The sequence below is a fragment of the Artibeus jamaicensis genome, unplaced genomic scaffold, assembly GCF_021234435.1.
Source record: "Artibeus jamaicensis isolate MK-2021 breed Jamaican fruit bat unplaced genomic scaffold, CSHL_Jam_final contig_354, whole genome shotgun sequence".
NCBI lineage: Eukaryota > Metazoa > Chordata > Mammalia > Chiroptera > Phyllostomidae > Artibeus > Artibeus jamaicensis.
Genome location: NW_026521803.1, coordinates 35,984,469 through 36,003,164, shown reverse-complemented (window position 1 = coordinate 36,003,164; position 18,696 = coordinate 35,984,469). Strand labels below are relative to the sequence as shown.

At 49.2% G+C, this 18,696-nt stretch overlaps 1 protein-coding gene across 11 annotated transcripts in view; it reads right to left on the bottom strand.

Moving 5' to 3' along the window:
* The window catches only part of NEDD4L (NEDD4 like E3 ubiquitin protein ligase), a 289,989-nt gene that overhangs the window by 69,956 nt on the left and 201,337 nt on the right, over positions 1-18,696 (bottom strand). For all 11 annotated transcript variants that reach the window (XM_037151988.2, XM_037151991.2, XM_037151994.2 and 8 more), the window contains one exon: positions 1,988-2,038. In XM_037151988.2, the coding sequence (XP_037007883.1) occupies positions 1,988-2,038 (51 nt within the window). The remainder of the gene's footprint in view (positions 1-1,987; positions 2,039-18,696) is intronic.

Below are 18,696 nucleotides of genomic sequence, written 5' to 3'. Positions count from 1 at the left end.
TACCACAAAAAACATAATCGACATAATGACAGCGTGCAATTTTCCCATGAGTGTCCCACAAATGTAAGCACGCGCAACACACACACACGTGCAGCTCCAAGGCCATGTCCATTCGGAATACGCTAGTGGGGTTCCGTCCCCACTTGCAGGATAAGAATGCACCCCCACCCCTCTCCTGCTTCCTTTGGGGTCCGTCTCCCAGCCTGCAGTTGGCCCATCAAGCCGGTCCGTTTTCAGCGTGGAGATCATGGCACTCCAAAGGAAGCTCATCACTCTGCAGATGCAAAGTTGGGAGGTCCCGTTCCTCTGCTGGCTCAGCCCGTGTAAGAGTCCTCTGTAGTATCTGCCCTTCTGCTCTCTTTAATTGGCTGCTTTCTATTCTAGCCCTGAGCCTTGGCACCTTCTTCAAAGGCTTGCTCTTGCCTCCACCAAACCCAAAGCCCAGCTATTCCCTCTACGGACTTGGTCTCTGAAGACGAACAGTCTTCTCCTCTCGGGGTGGTCCCACCCAACTTTTCAAAACCAATCTGCTACTCAGACAAGGTGCTGTTAGGGCAAGGTGTTTAGAAATTTCCCTTCCACTTCTTAGAGAATACTAGTACATAATTTGCCATGACTGAGAGGTCATTTTGACATTAAGAAAAAGGGTGGCTGGGGACACCTGTGAAAAAATACTGGTCAACTGACCCCTTTTGTCTGCAAACCTGAGGACGTTCCTGCTTCAACCTGATGAACAGAAGACCCACTGATGTGGAAACATGTGAGGAGTTTTCCCTCACAGATGTTGACGTCTCCATGTCCTCTCAATGTGGCTTGAAAGGCACACTCAGGTTTTGCTGGCTTATGGAGTCGGTCTCTCACACACACGGGCACCCTCTTCACGCACCTTGGAGCTTCAGGTTTTTATATAGAAATAAAGATACTTTAATAGTGTCACTGCTGCTTCTCATCTTTTGGAAGGGAATGCACTTGGGACCTTTCTCCCTGTACAGCTCTCCTGAGCACATGAGAGAACATTGCTTGCTCTCACATTCCTGCACAACATGCCTGCAAAGCCTCCTGGGTAAGCTACAGCGTCTTTCTTGGTACTTCGTACACTGCGATGGCCACCATTTCAATGCAGCAGTAGGCTTACACTAGGTGGTGTAAGTCACCTTAGTTTACAGACTATTTAAGGGGTTTGCTCACACAAAGCACTAACAACAACAACAAAATAAGAAGAAGGCAGAAACATCTGACTTATCCTCTCCTGGCTGCTATTTCAATCACTTTGCGTTGCCCAGGGAACCAAGGGCAGCGGGAGGGGTGGAGCAAGGCGGAACACTGAAGCTGGACTGCGAGGTGAGCAACCCCTCACCCAGCCCTTCAGGTCTCGTCCCCATGGTCTACCTCCATCACCTCGGGAGCACCTCAGGCCTCAGCTATTTGTCAACAGCTCCAAATTTGCGCTGCTCACCTGAGCAGGGAGGAATGGCAGCGACACTGCCTGTGCTAACTATAATTTCTAAAGCTGACAAGTTCACTCAGAACCAGCAGCGTCTTCCGTCAGCGCTGACCGAGAAAGCCACGTGGCAAAATCTGGGCAGCGCTAGTGTGTACAGATGTGGCCCAGGAGAAACATTCTAGGACAAAGGGAGCACATGTTTGCTCAGACCCAAAGGATGAGCTTGAAAGCCAAGACAGCCCAGGGAAGAGGAGGGAGGTGACAGAGGAAGGTGGCTGTTTTGCATGATTTGACCAAGGCAGGCTGAACAGCAGAAGAGCAAGATGCTGGTGACAGCGACCAGCAGCCTTGCAGACACAGACACTGGATTCTTTCTTATCCCCTTGAGCGGAGCACTTTCTAGAAAGAACTAGGTTCAGAACTCGCTCTGTATTTCAGCCTTTGCACTGTGTTGAGGAAGCATGACTCTGAAAACACACCCAGCTGCAAACAATCAGAAGCCACGCCTCACAACCGGCATAGAAGGCAGGTGACCATCCTTACCGGGAGATGGTTAAGGGGCACGTCCACCTGTCCCAGGAAGTCGTCTCGTGTCTGTTGAGAAGAAAGCGAAGAGTTAATGTTCCCGTCGATTTCATGGAGTGTCGGCATTCTTAAAAACGTTTCTTTACAAACAAAGGCAGAGGTCCAGGGCCTGACGCTGGGGTGCTGTGGGGACAGGTCAAGGCAGACGGTCCAGGTGAGGCGCGCACAGCTGTTGCCTTGGAGACAGAGGAACCCCAGGCCTCACACACCTGACCTTTAGCTGCCCGAGACTTTGTTGGGCATCCACCCCCCAAGAGAATGGTAACCGGTCATCTGATGGACCTGGAGAGCATATGGTTGTCAAGGAAGGGACAAGGGTTCTGGGGGCCTGGGGTGACCCAGGGCTCGGGGGCACAGCTGAACCAATCTAAAGAGAAGAAAGTACAGGGGGAACATTTTATTGATAACAAACACAGGGTGAGGCAATTTACAGTTGCTGCTCATATGGAAATAATACCATAATTAGTGACTAACAATACAAGAATAAACCCAGGCTTTTGCGCACTCACAACTGTAAGCCTACTTTTGCCCCGCCCTGTATTTATTGATCAAGTGCTAGGGATTAAAAAGCTCCCTGAGAGTCTAGGGAAAGGGTATAGAGTCTAGTTATCAATAAATCTTATAAAGTACTTATAAAAATGGCCTTGAACTTTCAATCTGATAAGTACGCTGCTTCAGAACCCAAGTCCATGGCTTAGTTACTAGTTCAATTTTGGACACACCATGCTTCTTCTTCTCCCTGCATCTACTACACGGTGTAAACCTTTCTGACTCAAATTGACCTTGCTGAAATTCATCTGAAGATGCTCTCCTGAGCACCCCTGCAGACTCTGGGAGTCACCTGGGAAGTCACAGGTCAGATTCTGGGGGCCTGGCAGGCTGTGCGTACACTGTGTCCTGCTGGTGGAGTTGCCCATGTCATGGCCCCTGAGCTTCACGTGGCCCACGGTGCAGATTGGAACCCAGCACTTCTGTGGCCCTCGGAAAAGAACAGGCAGGGGTGCCCGCCACAGGCAGAAATGCCCAGAATCTGGCAAGTTCTTCAGCTGTGATCAGACCAGTCCTCCAGCCGGCTGCGGGAAAAGCCCGACGGAGAGTCCAGAGCTCCTGACTTAGTGCGGGCTCGTATTTCCCCTCTTCACTGGTTCAGTGTGAAATTTCCTCACTGACAGAAACCGCTCAAATGTACTGGGAAAATGTCTCTTCTTGTATTAAAAAGCAGCAGCAGGTAAATACGAATGAGATTTATTTAGTGACATGATTTGCTCCAGGATTAGGATTTCCTTTTAGGTAATTTAAAAAATGTGATTAACTAGAAAGCCTTCCATCTCCTTTAAACTATGCGTGAAGAACAGTGAAAAACCGAAGTTCCTCCCAGTGGGGTGTGCAGAAGCAAGAGACAAGCCCAGTCCTTGTGACCAGGGGCTCATTTCTTCTCTCAGCTACAGCTGCTGTGACCCACCACGGAGACACCTCGTCTGGCCCCAGGCTACAAGGTGCCGATAAATGCTGTATATCGTCACAAAAGGAGCAGTGAGCAAAAGGCTCAGCAAACAGAGCTGCCTGCTCTGTCCAAGCGGTTAGGGAGACCGCTCATTCCCAGTTGTGCTGATTTAGTTCTCCTTACAGAGTGAGAGTAAGTATCAGTTACCTCTACAACAAAACAAATTTGAAAACCAGAAGTCTGTTGACTACTGACCATAAATTCCGTGTCTACCTCCTTGCCACCTGTCTCCCCCTGCCCTGCCCGCTACTGGTGCCGACGCTGTGGAAGGAAAGGACACTGGGTGAAGCCATCAGAAGATGACCAAACACCCTTCTGGAAGCTCCACCCATCACCTGATAGCATTAAAAGGCTACTTGTTCACCATTAACCTCAGGGCACTGAAACAAAATTCACATAATGTCTACACACCCACATGGTTTTTCTGGGGAGATGTCAGAGCTCTAACCTGATCATACAAATTCAGCTTTGCTCAGACACCAGAAGACAGGCACCTGCCACCACGGGCTGCAGTGGCGAAGCAGGTGCAAGGCCACACCTGGTCTCCACAGTAACTGGAGCACGTAGGCACTATCATTAGGACTGCTGTCCAGGTGGGGAGCCCGGTACCCAGGAGGGGTGTGACCTGTCTCATTTCTTCTCTGGGTTCCAGAGTTTGGGCTACTCATGAAGTGACGTGCTACCCTTGTCTCAGTACCAGGCAGGACACCGAGGCTGGGCACCGGCTCTGGGCTCCTCATTGGGACGGTGGCTCTACACGGGTGTGGATGAGAATTAAGCAGGGGGAGTCCTGGGAAAATGCCCACGTGCCGGGTCCTCGTTAGCACTGCCTCCTGTTTAGACTCCGCTCCTTTCCACCAGTGAAAGAGGCAGCAACACCCCAGAGGCACTGACCCAGGAGCTTCACTGGTACCTGGTACCTGCACAAGCCCTCTCATTACAATGAAATAATCATTTATCTTTAAAGCAGCCGAAGATGGAGCAACCTCGCCATTAATGTAAACACAAGGCTCTCCTGTCTGTTTTACACCAAGGACACTGGAAAAAAAAAGATTTTTTTAAGTAAAACAGGGATCCGGTCTAGAATGGAACATGGTCCAAAGGAACTGGCTGGAACAAGTGTTTCATCAGGCAGGGGACACATGAGAACTGGGTTTCAAAACACCCCACTGCTGCCCAAACCAAAGACATTGTAGGTAATGAAAAATCCGTTGGTTAATGACGCTGCACCAGCGCTAAAACATGTCTTCAATGCCATGGGAGAGTCGAGTAGGAGGTCAGGGAGGCTACTCAAGACCTTTATCCAAACTGAGAAGCAGGTGTGTCTCAGGGACACCTGGGTCTGATGGTGACGAGCCAGGGACAGTGTGCTGGTGTGCTAGGGTCCCCACCTGCAGGTCCTGGGGAGACGTCTGAGGCCACGACAGTATTCTCAGGTCATCGTGCCACAGAATGACATCTCACGGCAATGCAACAAAGCTAACCAAGTCAATTTTTAATAACTTCCATTACAAAATTATTTCCACCAAGCTTCGTGCTAACTGTGAGAGATCACAGAATCCCAGTGGGTCTCCACACATACCATGAACACTGGCATTTCTCGTGCTCATTTTTGAGCAGTAAGTGCTCTCAAAGTCCACCTCAATTACCTGTCATGCTATTCTAGAGGCTGAAAATGTACAGGTTAGTACCGGTTATAAACGTTCCTTTCTGATGAGCCGTCAAATATTTTTCCAATGTCATGACAATGCAGAAGAGAGCCCCTGAAATGTGTCATAGAAGGTTAAAAAATCTATATTCCATTACAGGAAAAGTGAAATTAATATACCAGACACTGTCTCCTTCAGAGCTTGCTCTCTAAATGATGATTAACTATATTTTGGACTGTTCCTCCTGGCCTTTAAAATACCTCTTCCCTTTTGAAAAAGAAAGCCGTGGAGGAACACTGCTCCGTGGGTGAGTGCCATTGGACCCCAGTGCTGGTGACTGTTCTGATGGCGGCAACGAACCCTGGTATGGCCCTGGGACACTTCCCGAGGCTTCCTGTGTGCACGCTGGGCAGAGTTGCCAGCACCGAGTGGACGCCATGCTTAGCTGTCCTCGAAAAGTGAAAGAGACTCGATTTTGCAAAGAACACATTAAAAAACAATGAAGACTTTTGGTTTTCAGGTCAGGAAGCCCTTGAAGGATGTGCTGAGAATCTCACCACACACTGATGAGCACAGAGGTCATGGGCAAATGAGGTGAGGCCGGCTGGTCCCATGGACGCTGAAAGACAGCACAGGGACCAGGTGGGGGGAAGCACTGGAGGCAGGTAGGGGTGCTCGGGGGAAAGCAGGGGCCAGAAAGGCTCATTAGGAAAGGTTATCAGACAGAAGTGGCACTTCTTGCCAGGTGCAACAACCCCCACGTAATCCTAGAGCTTTATATTAAGACAGTGTTTAAACTGCGAGTGGCAACTCCACTAGCAGTTCACAAGAAGCATTTAAAAAAAAGTTTCTCATCCAGGGACATTTCTCCAATGCTTTTAAAGAGCAAGGAAGGTGGGGGTGGGGAGAGAGAGAGACATCGACTAGCTGCCTTCTCATACGCACCCCGACCAGGGACGGAACCTGTAACCTGGGTACGTGCCCTGACCATGAATCGAACCCATGACTTTCGGTCTATGGGACGATGTTCCACACCAGCCAGGGCACGAGAAGCATTTTGAAAAGTCAGTATAACAGGGCAGAAATATTAGCATCTCACGTGAGATGTTGACAAGTACTGTTTTGAGAAACTTATTTCAGTTACATACATATACGAATGTGTGTACCAAGTTGTTTTCCAAAATTATTTTTTGTGGGTGATGCCACCAAAAGATTAAAAGGCACTCAACTGCAGCAAAGGGAAACCAGCCAGTGCTACCAGTTGCCTGGGGTTTTATCCTAGAAATCATTATGGAGGGACTTCCAAGAAAGTTATATTTAGAACTGTATATCTCAGGCCTGGAGGAACCAGGACATAAGCTACAGAAAAAGAATTTAAGAGTAAAGCTATAGTATGATTTGGTGTTTGTATCTTACAAATCGAGGGAAACGTCACAACACGAAGCCAGAAAAATAACCGGGGCTCATCACTGGACCAGTGAATGTGGCCCCGTGTGCTACGCTCCCTCCCGAAGTGTGTGGCCCCACACGTGGCCACCGGAACTGATTAGCCCAGGGAAATGGGCCCTATTTTGGGGGGCTCAGAAGCATGCTCTTAGGATTATCTGGCTAACAGGATGCCCATAGACCGACTGTGCTTCACGATGTCAGACCCTAAAGGTGCTGAGACCGGGTACCCTCATCGCCTGGGGAGAGACGCTAACCAGTCCCTGTGCAGCAGGAATACAACATGAGCCACATAGAGAATTTGAAAACTGCTAAGCCACATGTAAAAAGTAAAAATCAAACAGGTGAAATTAATTCTAATGATATATTCTAGTTGACCCGGTATATCTAAAATATCATTCTTTCAATGTGTAACCAATATAAAGATTATTACTAAAACATTTTCCATTCTAGTCACATCAAGCCTTTGAAATGCGACCTGGACGCCTCGCTTGCATTGAAGCCCACCTCTAACGAGGACTGCCCACGTTTCAAGTGCTCAGCAGCTGCGGGTGGCCAGCACCCCGGTGGCTCTGAAGACACGCTCACCCTACCACACACGAGCTGCCCCATGGCGGTGGCGTGCACAGAATGCTGCAAGAACACCACGGAGGTAGTGACTCACTCTGCCAAGAGCCACAGATGGGAACGACCTCGCGAAGGACGACCTTCCAACAGGGTCATGAAGTAGGAGTTTGCTCGGAGGGCAGATGCGGGTGGCATGCAGGAAAATCGGGCCAGCGCTGTGAGGCCCTGAAGGTGGGGGCCGGAGCTAGGCCAGCTCGGGGAAGCAAGGGGGCGGGAGGAGAAGCCGAGGCCGGCTGCAGGGCCCCCGTGTGGTTCGCTGCGGTGGGAGGGCGGCATCCTGGGGAAGGAGGAGATACGAGAGGGTGTCCAGGGACAGCCGACTAGCAAATGCTGCCCTTCAGAAAGGTCCCCTCACAGCTGGAGGGAGAGTTTACTGGAGGGGAGACTCCGGGGGAGAAGGAGTGCTCAGGGGGGCAGTGAGTTGTTTGGATGAGGCTCCCCGAGGGTCTGGACCAGGCGGGGAAAGGGAAGGCACTGTGTCTGTGCAGGAGTGCTCTGCTCCTGGACGCGAGTTTGCTCTCTGTGCAATGAGGGACTCAGTCGGATCAAGGATTCACTGAACACAGGGCCCATCCAGACTCCTCGGAACCAGTATCGCTGCCAGCAGAGCAGCAATGAGGACATCGATGTCACTGACTTGAGAATGACATAAAACAGACACAGGAGACAGTGGAGGAAGAGGCCGCAGAAGGGAAAGGAGCAGCCGGGATGTGGCCGTCCCACCCGAGGCAGAGGGGCTGCCTGCGGCAGAGCGGCCACCAGCCCCACGGTGTGTCACCGTGATGGTCATCTCCTGTATTTTCCTGTCAAGACAAGTCTTCCCGTTGAGCCCAGGCACGCCCAGGGACACAGACCTCGGAGGACTGACGGATCCACAGGCTGTGTCTCTCGGGAGAAAGAAGGCCACGGCTGGCCACCCCTGGGGTCTGGGGCCCAGGCTGCTGGCACTGTGGCCTCGCGTGTCCGCTGCGAAGCTGCCCAGTTGCACAGACAGTCCCACGTACATGACATCGACAGGGTCTCGATGAGGCTGACTTATCTTTATAAACAGTGCAAATGCAGGCAAACCTGAGCATGACTGTCATTCCTCGGGAAAGGAACGCTCCATCTACTTGCTGAATAAACTAAAATTTTATACAGCCTGCTAAAAATAAGGTAGGTTCACATACATTCTATTTGTTACAGAGAAGCTGAGCAGAGACTGAATTTCGACGTTCATTTAAAAGGAAGGTGTGTCACTGGGTCTGTTTAATGGCACGATATTGTTTAATTCTGTGCTTCTGATTTTATTATACAACTGTTTTAATTTTTCAAGGTTTCACGATAGTTTTCTCAGGATAAGTGTCTCATTTCTCCTCGAGGGAAGTTTTAAAATTAAATTTTCTGCAAGTTTCTTTAAAATAACAAATTAAATATATAAATGAACAAAAGAAAGTAAAGGTACTTCTAGATTCTGTACTTTCTCTCTGAACTTTGCTGCCAAAGAGACCCCACTACCCTGCAATAACTCACGATGACACCGTTAGTGACCAACTCAGTGCGCCCAGGTACGGTTTAGGTAATGGGGAAAAGCGAATCTAAGTACACCGTGGGTTCAATGTCATTTGCGTGGTTTGATTTCATTAACACAGTTTCTGCTATGAGCTCTTCCTCATACACCGCGGGGCATGTGAAGCTGGATTCCACCTGCTTCCCGGTCAGGGCAGTAGTTTGGAGGTGTGCACATAACACTATCCGTGGTGACGTAATGCAGTGCGGTGCTGCTCTTGGAATCTGAATGTGTGATGACTCTGGACCGGAGTTACATAGGTTTGCACAAGGACACTGACTGACTTTTCTTAAAGGTTCCGTGAACACAGCCTCGATTTGAGGTTTGGTACCCCAGGTAGATCCTGACTGGTCTCTCTCTCTCTCTCTCTCAATGGCCATTCTCTGGCTGAAATCATGCCTCTGGCCAAGAGACTCTGTCAAAATGTGCCTGGGGAAAACCTCTAGCCGTACCATGGTGAAAAGTTCAAGACTGCAAAGGATAATAAGGTGATATATATAGCTCACCTGTCATTAATCAGACAGTCATTAGCAGGTTGAAAAAAAAACCTGCCCAGAGTCACTGAGTTAGTAAGAAGTATCGACCGGAATGTGAACCCAGGTGGTCAGGCCCCAGAGCCCATGCTCTCAGCCCCAGGACCCAGAGCCATAACTCGAACCCTGGGGGCTTAAAGAAAGACAGAAACAGGCTGCCCTCCGTCCCTGGGAAAACCCGGGCTTTGCTCTGCTGCAGGGCAACGTCTGCCGGATGCAGGCCTCAGTCTGCAGACTTGCAGGGCACGTGGTCCCGGATCGCTGTGCACACTGTTCTGTGTGCCCCTCTGCTCCTCATCTCTATTTTAATACAAAAACGAAGTGAGTGGAGTTGGAGAAAAGAAGCGGAGCTGAATAATTTTTACTCTTTTACTAACTGCCTCCCCCTCCGATGACTTCAACAGAGCTCTTCCAAGAGAAAGATGCGCACACCTGTGGACATACAAGGACTTTCCGGGGCAGCTGGGAGAGAAAAGAAACCCTTTTCTAGGTCCCTCCACGTTCCTTAAACCCGATCTGCTTGAGGACAGTGTCTGTCCTCTGCTGCCTCTCCCTGCCTAAATCACGACCTTCTTTTTCCCTGCTTTCCAAAAACCATGCGTCTCACTCTTCCTGATTCTTACCCTGTGCAGTTAGCTGGGTCTGAAAACCTCTGAAGCCAAAAAAGGAGGAGGTTTGAAAACGCCCAGCTCCTGAGGGAGCAGAGAGAGAGCGAGGGATCAGGAAAAAAACATTTACACTTGACTTTCAACAGGTCCCTGGAAGGATGACGCCTTGTGTGTTTGCCACCCATCTGGCTGATTTCCATGTTTCTTTGATGTAAAACATGAAGTCAGATTTTTTCTTTTTAGTGACAGGAAGTAAGCCTGAAACGGCTATTTTTAACAATATGAACTGGTTGTGCTAATTCTATTTTCTGGATGACATCATCCATAAATTGAGCCACACCAACAATCCCAAGAGGAAAAAAATCCAAAGTACGGGCTACAATATGAAATATAATTAAAGCACACTTGTAATATGTAACACACTAGAAATGACATATTTTGCAATTTCTGAATTAGTAACTTATTGGCTCACAGATCAGTTGTAGAGGTCACCTTAAAAAATGTGTGTGAAAGACTTCTTTAAAACTCTTCATGAAGTTCAGTGGGCAAAAACATTTGAAGACTGGAGTGCAAAGCGTACAATCGATCATAAAGTCAGGCCATTAGGTTGTGACTTAAAAGTTTCCCTCAAAACTCATTTTTTATTTAGAGCAGGGGTGTCAAACTCATGTTCACCGGGGGCCACGTCAGCCTCACAGTTGCCTTCAAAGGGCCGAATGTAATTTCAACTCCTTCACAGTTAAGGAGTAGTTAACGTTTACACAGTCCCAAAATTATTTCAGCCTCTTGAAAGCAACTGCAAGGCTGAGGCAGCCCCCGGTGAACATGACTTTGACACCCCTGATGTAGAGCTTCCTCCTCGAGGCTGGCGGCAGTGAAACACTCTTCCTCTCTACAAACAACGGTGGTGAGGAAAACAGTCTGGCGAAGAAACGTTCAAAGTGTTGAGAACAATGAAGCAAATGATTACATGTACCTTAAAGAGTTTGAAGAATGAGGAGAGACTTAATTTCATATTCTAGCGGGTACGAATTTAAGTCCAGAGTGTGGGCCTTCTTCTTCCCCAAAATCTACCAAGGACATCCTGAGGAACAAGGCCCACCTCCTCCTCCTCCTCCTCCCAGTCTCTTTGTGACAGAACATGTCACCAGGCCCCCGACTCTTCCTGAGCAGAAAGACCAGGACGGAGGTGTGGAGTCGGCCTGGCACTCTCGGGCGTGCTGATGGCGAGACTGTCCTGGGAAATTCTGAACCCACTGACACCCAGGCCTCACCTGAGATGACTCAATCTGGGGGAGGGGTCTCGACACAGGGGCGCTTTCAAAGCTCACTTGTATCTGTGGCCATGGCTGACGACCCTGAGTAAACCTGCCGGTTTCCCGGTTCACGAAAGAGGAACTGTGATTCTCTGTCACACTGATGAGCAAACTGACATTATGCTGCAATCTCTTAGAAGCCTGAAGTCCTCAAAAGTAGACTACTCCCAGGCTTGAGCCTCCCTCCCCACCCCCATCCACTCCGGGCCCTGGGGCCGGGACCGTCTGAGCAGCGGATTGGGGGTCACTGGTCAGGGGGCCCTAGGGCCCAGGGTTTTGCCCAGCTTGTGTTCGTCGAGCATTTTTGTATTTCAGCTCCATTTGGCCTAGCGATGGGCAGGGGGATGGGACTGGTCCGCCTCCTTCAATATTCTGCGATAAAGCAGTATGAGGAAGGACAGAAGAAAGCGGAACGTACTTCGTTCCCAGCTCCCCCCCTCTGTCCCTCTACCGTCCTCCCCAGGGAGAACCAGCCGGACCCATTTACACATGTGGGTAAAAATAACTGCCCGGGAATGTGGGTGAGATGGGGGAGGGGGTGCATTTTTGGCTGCCCCTCTTTGGAACCCTAGCCCTCTGGCCTGATGGAGCTGGGATATTAATAGGAATAGGGCCCACAGGTGCACAGACAAAGCACAGGGATTTCTCTGGGCATGGCTGAGGCCGATCTGCCTGCCACTCTAACACAGGGGCTAAAAAACCAAATCCCATTTCAAAATAGAATCAGAGAATGTGATCCTTACGAGGGACCTCAAAAGCCATTCAGTGGGAGAGACATCTCTGACGCGTATCTCTATCCGTCCCTCTCAGGCGGGTGGCTCGCCCTGCCTGGTTCTGAGCGCCCCTGTGATGCGGAGCTCACTACCTACTGGGTCAGTAGAAAGGGGGTAGATTTTGGAGGCATACAGGCCGAGTTTAAAACACCACGTCTCATCTACAAGTAGTTGAGTGCCAAAGGCAAGTTTCTCGATCGCCACCAACGGTCAATCTTCTCATCTGTAAAGTGGGGATGAAAACAACTTTATCTCACACAGTCACTGGATATTAAACGGGACAGTTAGAGTCAGTTAAATGCTGTTCCTAACTCAGGATTTCTCGACCTCAGCACCATAGGCATTTTAAGCTAGAAAATTCTTTATTGTGAGGGGCTGTCTATCCTATTATTTGTACGGTTTTAAGAAGCACCTCTGGCTTGTACTCATGACATGGGGTTGGAACTCCTGTCCCCCAACTATGACAACCAAAAATGTCTCCAGATGTTTCCCAATGCCTGGAGGGCAGGGGCAGGTGGGACAGAATCCCTCCGGTTGAAAGCCACTGTCCAGTTCTATTCTACTTCCCTCCCCCACACTCTGTAAGCTGTCACGGCATCCTTGGGTGCTTCTGTAGAAGTGTTCTTTTTCTCTTTCTCCCACTGCTTGAAGCACTAGGGAAGAAGGAAGAGGAACTTAGCTTCTATAACTAGAAAGTGGCAAAGCTAGGACTTGAATGAGGGTCTAACTCTCATGCATTTATTTCTCAACGCCGTTATTTCCAAGGGGCTCATCTCTGTGCATCAGGATGGGGCAGCTTACTCACTTATTTGAAGAAGGCTCCCCCGTCCTTATCCACCAAGCTGGCTCCCTTCCGCCCCCCTTACAAAATGGGAGGTCTGCAAGCTGTGCTACATGGACCCAGCAGTGTCCTACTTGATGGTTAAAACGAGTGCATGTGCTCTGGCTGCTGGGGACTCCCTGGGAAGCTGGGACTGAGGGCTGAGCTCCTTGCCGGACTGAGTTGTATTCAAAATCAATAGCAAAAGCCACCCAATTATCAGGAAGGAACTGAAGCTCTGGGCCAAAAACGTTGAGAACAAGGAAGCGTGCTGTATAGATAAGACGGTCGCCGGGGCCACCCCATGGGGAATGGCATCCAATCCAGGGAGGCCCGGACACATGGGCGACAGAGTGGGAGCATCCTTTAGATGAAAATCACAGGGGAGCAAGATGCCCCGATACTCCCTTCCACGTCACCTCAAAACTCTGCAACAATCAAAGCGCCACAGGCAGAACTCGCCCACTAGGCACCAAACTTCAAGTCCTTACTGATGCCTTGAAACGCAAGGTAAAGCTGGGAGCACAAAGTTGTGACTGTTCCTGAGAATCAGCGGGACCACTGCTCAAGAGCCCGCACGCTGGGCGAGAAGCCGATGCACATCTGTGCCACCTGTGAGACCCACCAGCACTGGGGCTGGGACGAGGCCGGCAAGGCCCGGAGAGCGGGCCTGCCAAGGCCGACAGAAGCGTCACTTAAATCCTGAGCCCTGGTGCCTTACCCCACCTTAACCTTGGCGCCGAACCCACACCTGCTGCACTGTGTGCCCTGCACCAGTGCCTTGAAGAAGAGAGCAGTGCTGTCACTGAGGACACAGTCTAGATGCACGTGGTCTCGATTTCAGGCGTGGAAGCCAGTGTGCCGGACAAAGCAGCCTCGGAGGCCTGGGGGACAGACTGCCGGGGAGGGTCCTGATTCAGTAACTAAGTGGCTGGGGGACCTTGGGCAAAGCTTCCCCTAGACTAGGCTCCTCATCCGGAAAGTGGGGCTACGACCAACTGTATTTCCTAGTTCATAGACTGTTCCACACTCAAAGGCCAGTGCATGTGGGAGGCTTGTGCAGGCCCCCGTTGCACGTCACTAGGCTACTCTTTGGAGAATTGAAAACCCAGAGGGGACAGGGGTCCCTACCAATTCTGGTGGACTGGGAAAGCGAACAGCTACTTTCCGAAATCAGGGCTTCAACCACCCAGTCTGGTCCGCAATCAAACAACATTCCTTGCATTGCCTAGAGGTCAGTGGGTACAGTTTGAAAATCCCTGTTCTATCTGATGAGGCCTGAATATGTAAAGAGCTTTAAAATAAAATGAACTATTATAAAGTTATTATTATTTTTATTATTATTTTTTAAGATTTTCTTTATCTTTAGAGGGAAAGGGAAGGAGAGAGGGAGAGAAATATCAATGTATGGTTGCCTCTCGTGCATCCCCTGCTGGGAACTGGCCTGCAACCCAGGCATGTGCCCCGACTGGGAATCGAACTGCGATCCTTTGGTTCACAGGCCCACACTCAATCCACTGAGCTACACCAGCCAGGGCTATTATAAAGCTATGGTGCCTTAAAAAAATAAATTCATAAAAATGTACTGTTAAGAACCAAGATGGAAGATTCAATAAGACTAAAAAAACTTGGTCTAAGCTTAGACATGATATCTTTTTCTGATGTCTTAGATTAGAAATGATGTCTTTTTCTTCTTTTTGAAGATGATCTGTTGTCAGGCTATTCGTCAACTTGTCGAGAAGTTACACATAAGAGTCCACTGATGAATAGGCTGGCGGTGTGGGACACTGAACAGTGAAATCTGCGAAGTCACTGGGACAGGAAGGGGCACCAACTGGGGACCTGATGACACTCTACCCCACACTACCTGGAACGTCGACGTCATCACACTGTCACCCCTCCGAAGGCACATCAGTGGCATTTCTGCATTTCACGTGCAAGGGACTGCAAGGGGTGGGGGCCGTGACTCTGACAGCGGAGGTGCGTCGCCTCTGGAGCCGGGTCTGAGGCCAGGGTAAAGTTCTTGGTCATCTCAGTGGTAATGAGAACTGTGCATTCAACCCAATGGCTAGTTTTTAAAAAAATCTTCACTTGAGGATATGTTTATTGATTTTTTTATGGGAAGGGGGCGGGGGAGAGAGAGAGAGAAAGAGGGAGAGAACGAGAAATGTGTGAGAGCCACTGACCGGCTGCCTCCCACATGCACCTCAACTGGGGGTCAAACCCTCAACCTAGGTGTGTGCCTGCCCGAAAATAGAACCCATGACCTTTTGGTGTACAGGATGGTGCTCCAAGCAGCCAAGGCAACCGCATGGCTGATTTTAATAGGAGTTATGATTTTCCCACAAAAATCTGTTAGTAAAGCTAAGATTCCAGGATATTCATCATGTTTCAGCCTTTTGATCTGTGGACGGCACCTTGGAAAGTACAGGCTGCGCCGGTGCCAGCAGGGCCCCTGGCAGGAGGGCTCAGGGGCCGGCTCACTCTGACCCACGGTCGGTCCCTACCTGCTCTGAGAGGCCCAGGGGGAGAATAACTGGACTCGATCCGATGCGTTGCTGCTGGGACTGTGAAAACTAGCCCACTGAATAAAGGAGCTGCCTGACAAGGACACTAGGTTACTGTCACTCTACAGTGCACTACCCCAGAAAGAGGCACAGGCTGGAGGCCGTCCTCGGGGGCCGGTCCGCGAGTTCACGGCTGTGAACTGTAGAGAGGTGTCTACGAAAGGGGCACACGAAGACAAAACTGTTCCCATGGACTTCCTAACCTTCGCATTGGTCAAAGCATCCCATTCCATTAAAGAGAACCTTCTGATGACCATATTTGTTACTGGAACTTGGGGGTGGGTGGGCGAATGGCTGCCAGTCTACAGTGACGGCCCGGGAGTTCACGGACTGTCAGTTAAACAAGCAGATATAGGTAAGCACTTAAACTGAGTTGTAAATTGTCATTCTTGTATCTACTTTCTCTTTGAGCATTCCCCCCACAGTTCAAAGGAAAGAGTACTAAAGGGGTGACCTGGGGTGCTATCTCACCCCAGGAACCCAAGGAGAATCACTTCTGTGCCTTGTTCCCTCCATTGTAAAACTGGGGGGGGGGGTTGGATTTAATAATTCTCGGGTTCTTTAAGTGGGTACCATTCTCAGAACGTATGAGAGAAACTTTTCTGCAGTACGAGCTTCTTTTGCTCTTAGTGTTGATGTTAGACAATATAGTACCTTAAAATTTTCCGTAATAACCTGTAAGTCAAGCAGTAAGTACCTACTTTTAATTTAGAGACTCAAAGAAAAACTGAGGCAGAGCTGCACCCCCCCACAAACCTCCGCCAAATGGAGTGGGGTCTGTTTTGACTACTGTGTTCAGAAAAAAAAAAAAATCTGCAAGCAGGACTCCTACAGACAGAATTCCTTTCTTCCCATTCCTGTGTGACGCGGAGGACCAAACCCCCGTGAAAGGCAGCACAGGCAGAGTGCGACTCTCTTGTCTGACTTCACTTCTCTTCAGGGCCCTGCACCTTTTGAGGCGATGGCCTGATAAAGTTAATGTCTCCGAGCCTCAGTTTCCTCCTCTGCAAAGTGGGGATGAGAATCACAACACCAAGGGGTGGTTGTGAGGACGAGCACTGACTTCTGCTCGGAAAGAACCTGGACAGGGTCCTCGGATGCGTTAGGGAGAGCAGATGGAAGGTGCTATGAAACTGGGAGACATTTTGCACGGGTACAAAGGCAGCTAAAACGTTCAGTTAAGCTGGGGGTAGAACCCTCCTAAAGGTTTGCATGACACGGTTCACTTGAAGCTGCAAACCAACAACGACAACAGCTAGCACAGATGGGACACTCACTCTGTGCCCAGGACATTCTAAGTGCTTCTCATCGCTGATCTCCCTCTGTCCCCTGGCAACCACGCTGTGGATGAGAAGGCTGAGTGAGGCAGGGGCAGGTTCAGTGACTGGTCCAGGCTCACGGAGATGCTGGGGAGCACCACCGAGACCTGAACTCCTGCCTAACTGGTACGGTCTTTGAACAGCCACGCAAGCTTGGCTGCCTGAACTCACAGCAACCCACCCCCCATTCTCATGTCTTTTATTTTTGCTGGATAAAAATCTTACCCAGACACTGGCAAATTCTTGCCCATTCCTTTAAGAACGAGTTGGGAGACACGTGGCAGATCATAAAGGAATCATTTAACTACATTTTGAGAACAAATTACATATTCGATCCTTCTTTGGAGAGCATCTTGAGGAAACCTGTGAAGAGTTAACCAAGGTCCTTAAAGTCTTGTGACACCAGAGCCCCCCCTACACTCTCCATGACCCTAACCCCAGCCCACCTGTGAGAGGAGCCACTGTGTGGGAGGCGAGTGCGCATCTGTGTATTCATAAAATATCACCCAATTATACCTGTAAAAGCTGCCAAGGTGTGGTCAAATGGAGTCTGCCCCACCCAGGAGAATATTTTAGGGCATTTCGATGCCATAGTAATGAAGACTGGCTTCAGAGTTAAATTTTCAGGAGGGAACCAAAATACATGCAACTTACACAAAGGAACAGAAAAATGTTTTTGATTTATTAGTACATACTATATATATTTTTAAGGCATCAATCTGTCAAAAAAACAAAACAAAACAAAAACCATGGTGCCTAGCAGCCAGGTAATCTGTCACAGTTATTCATTTCAGGCATGCTTCACTTACGCCTCTCTCCTTGCAGAGGGGACCGATGACAACAGATGACACCTGGACAAAGACACCGATGCACCACCTTCCCCAGTCACTCACCATTTAGGACCACACAGTGTCTGGACGATTAGCAGCTTTGTGTGAGAGGAATCTTGTGTTTACTCTTGAGACTCAAGTGAGAACCCAAATAATATAGAATCGTATATGCCAGAACAGTTATTATTCAAATCAGACCAAACTTGTTCAACAACCTGCTTTCTTCAACCTTATCACACGGGTGTGTGTATATGTATGTATGTGTATATGTATGTACATGCACATACACATTATAGTTTAAGCAAACGTATATGCAAATGTTCACATGATTTGATTAGAGATAATGTTTAGAAACAAACCACTGTCATTAAATGTAATGGTTACGCAATCCTTAGCCATGGTACCATCATTATTCGCTACAGTCTGCAACCTCACTGTGTATTTATTTCATTCTGAGCTTTACTGGAAGAAACATGCTATTCTGCAATTCAAGAAATCCAGGGGACAAAAACACATGGAGACGTCGCCATATGCAAAGTGGTTTAGAAGCCTGGTTTATATTCAAGGTGAAACGGTATCCCAAGATGCTGACTCTGTCACCATGTGCTTGTCGAAGGGGACGAGACAGGCAGTGTTTGACCACTTAGGGTCGTGTGCTAAACCGAGCCGGAAGACTCCACCCAGCCCACAGATATTTCTTTTTAAAGAAGAACAGGGTAAAGAGAAGAAAAAGACAAACATCAAGGCAATGTTCTGGACACTTGATGCGCATCAGCTCCTTTATTCACCCGAACAACCCTGGGGCAGGCACGACGTTAGCCCTATTTTGAAGATGAGACAAGTGCAGTCTAGGAAAGCGAAGGGCCTTGCTCCAGTCCCCCAGTGAGTGAGGCCACGCTCCAGGGGGTTACAGACCCAGGATTCTACTCCAGCCTGTCCTTCCTTCCTGTGCTGTCACTGCAGACTGAGTTAGGATAACCAGGGTCCCAGGGACAAACAACATCAGGCAGCCCTGGATTCTCGTCAATACCACGCACTGTACCTCACAGAAATTCAGGTTCCCATGGAATATATACAGAAAAATAGTATTATCCTATTTAAAGGGATATTTCCATCATTTACACTA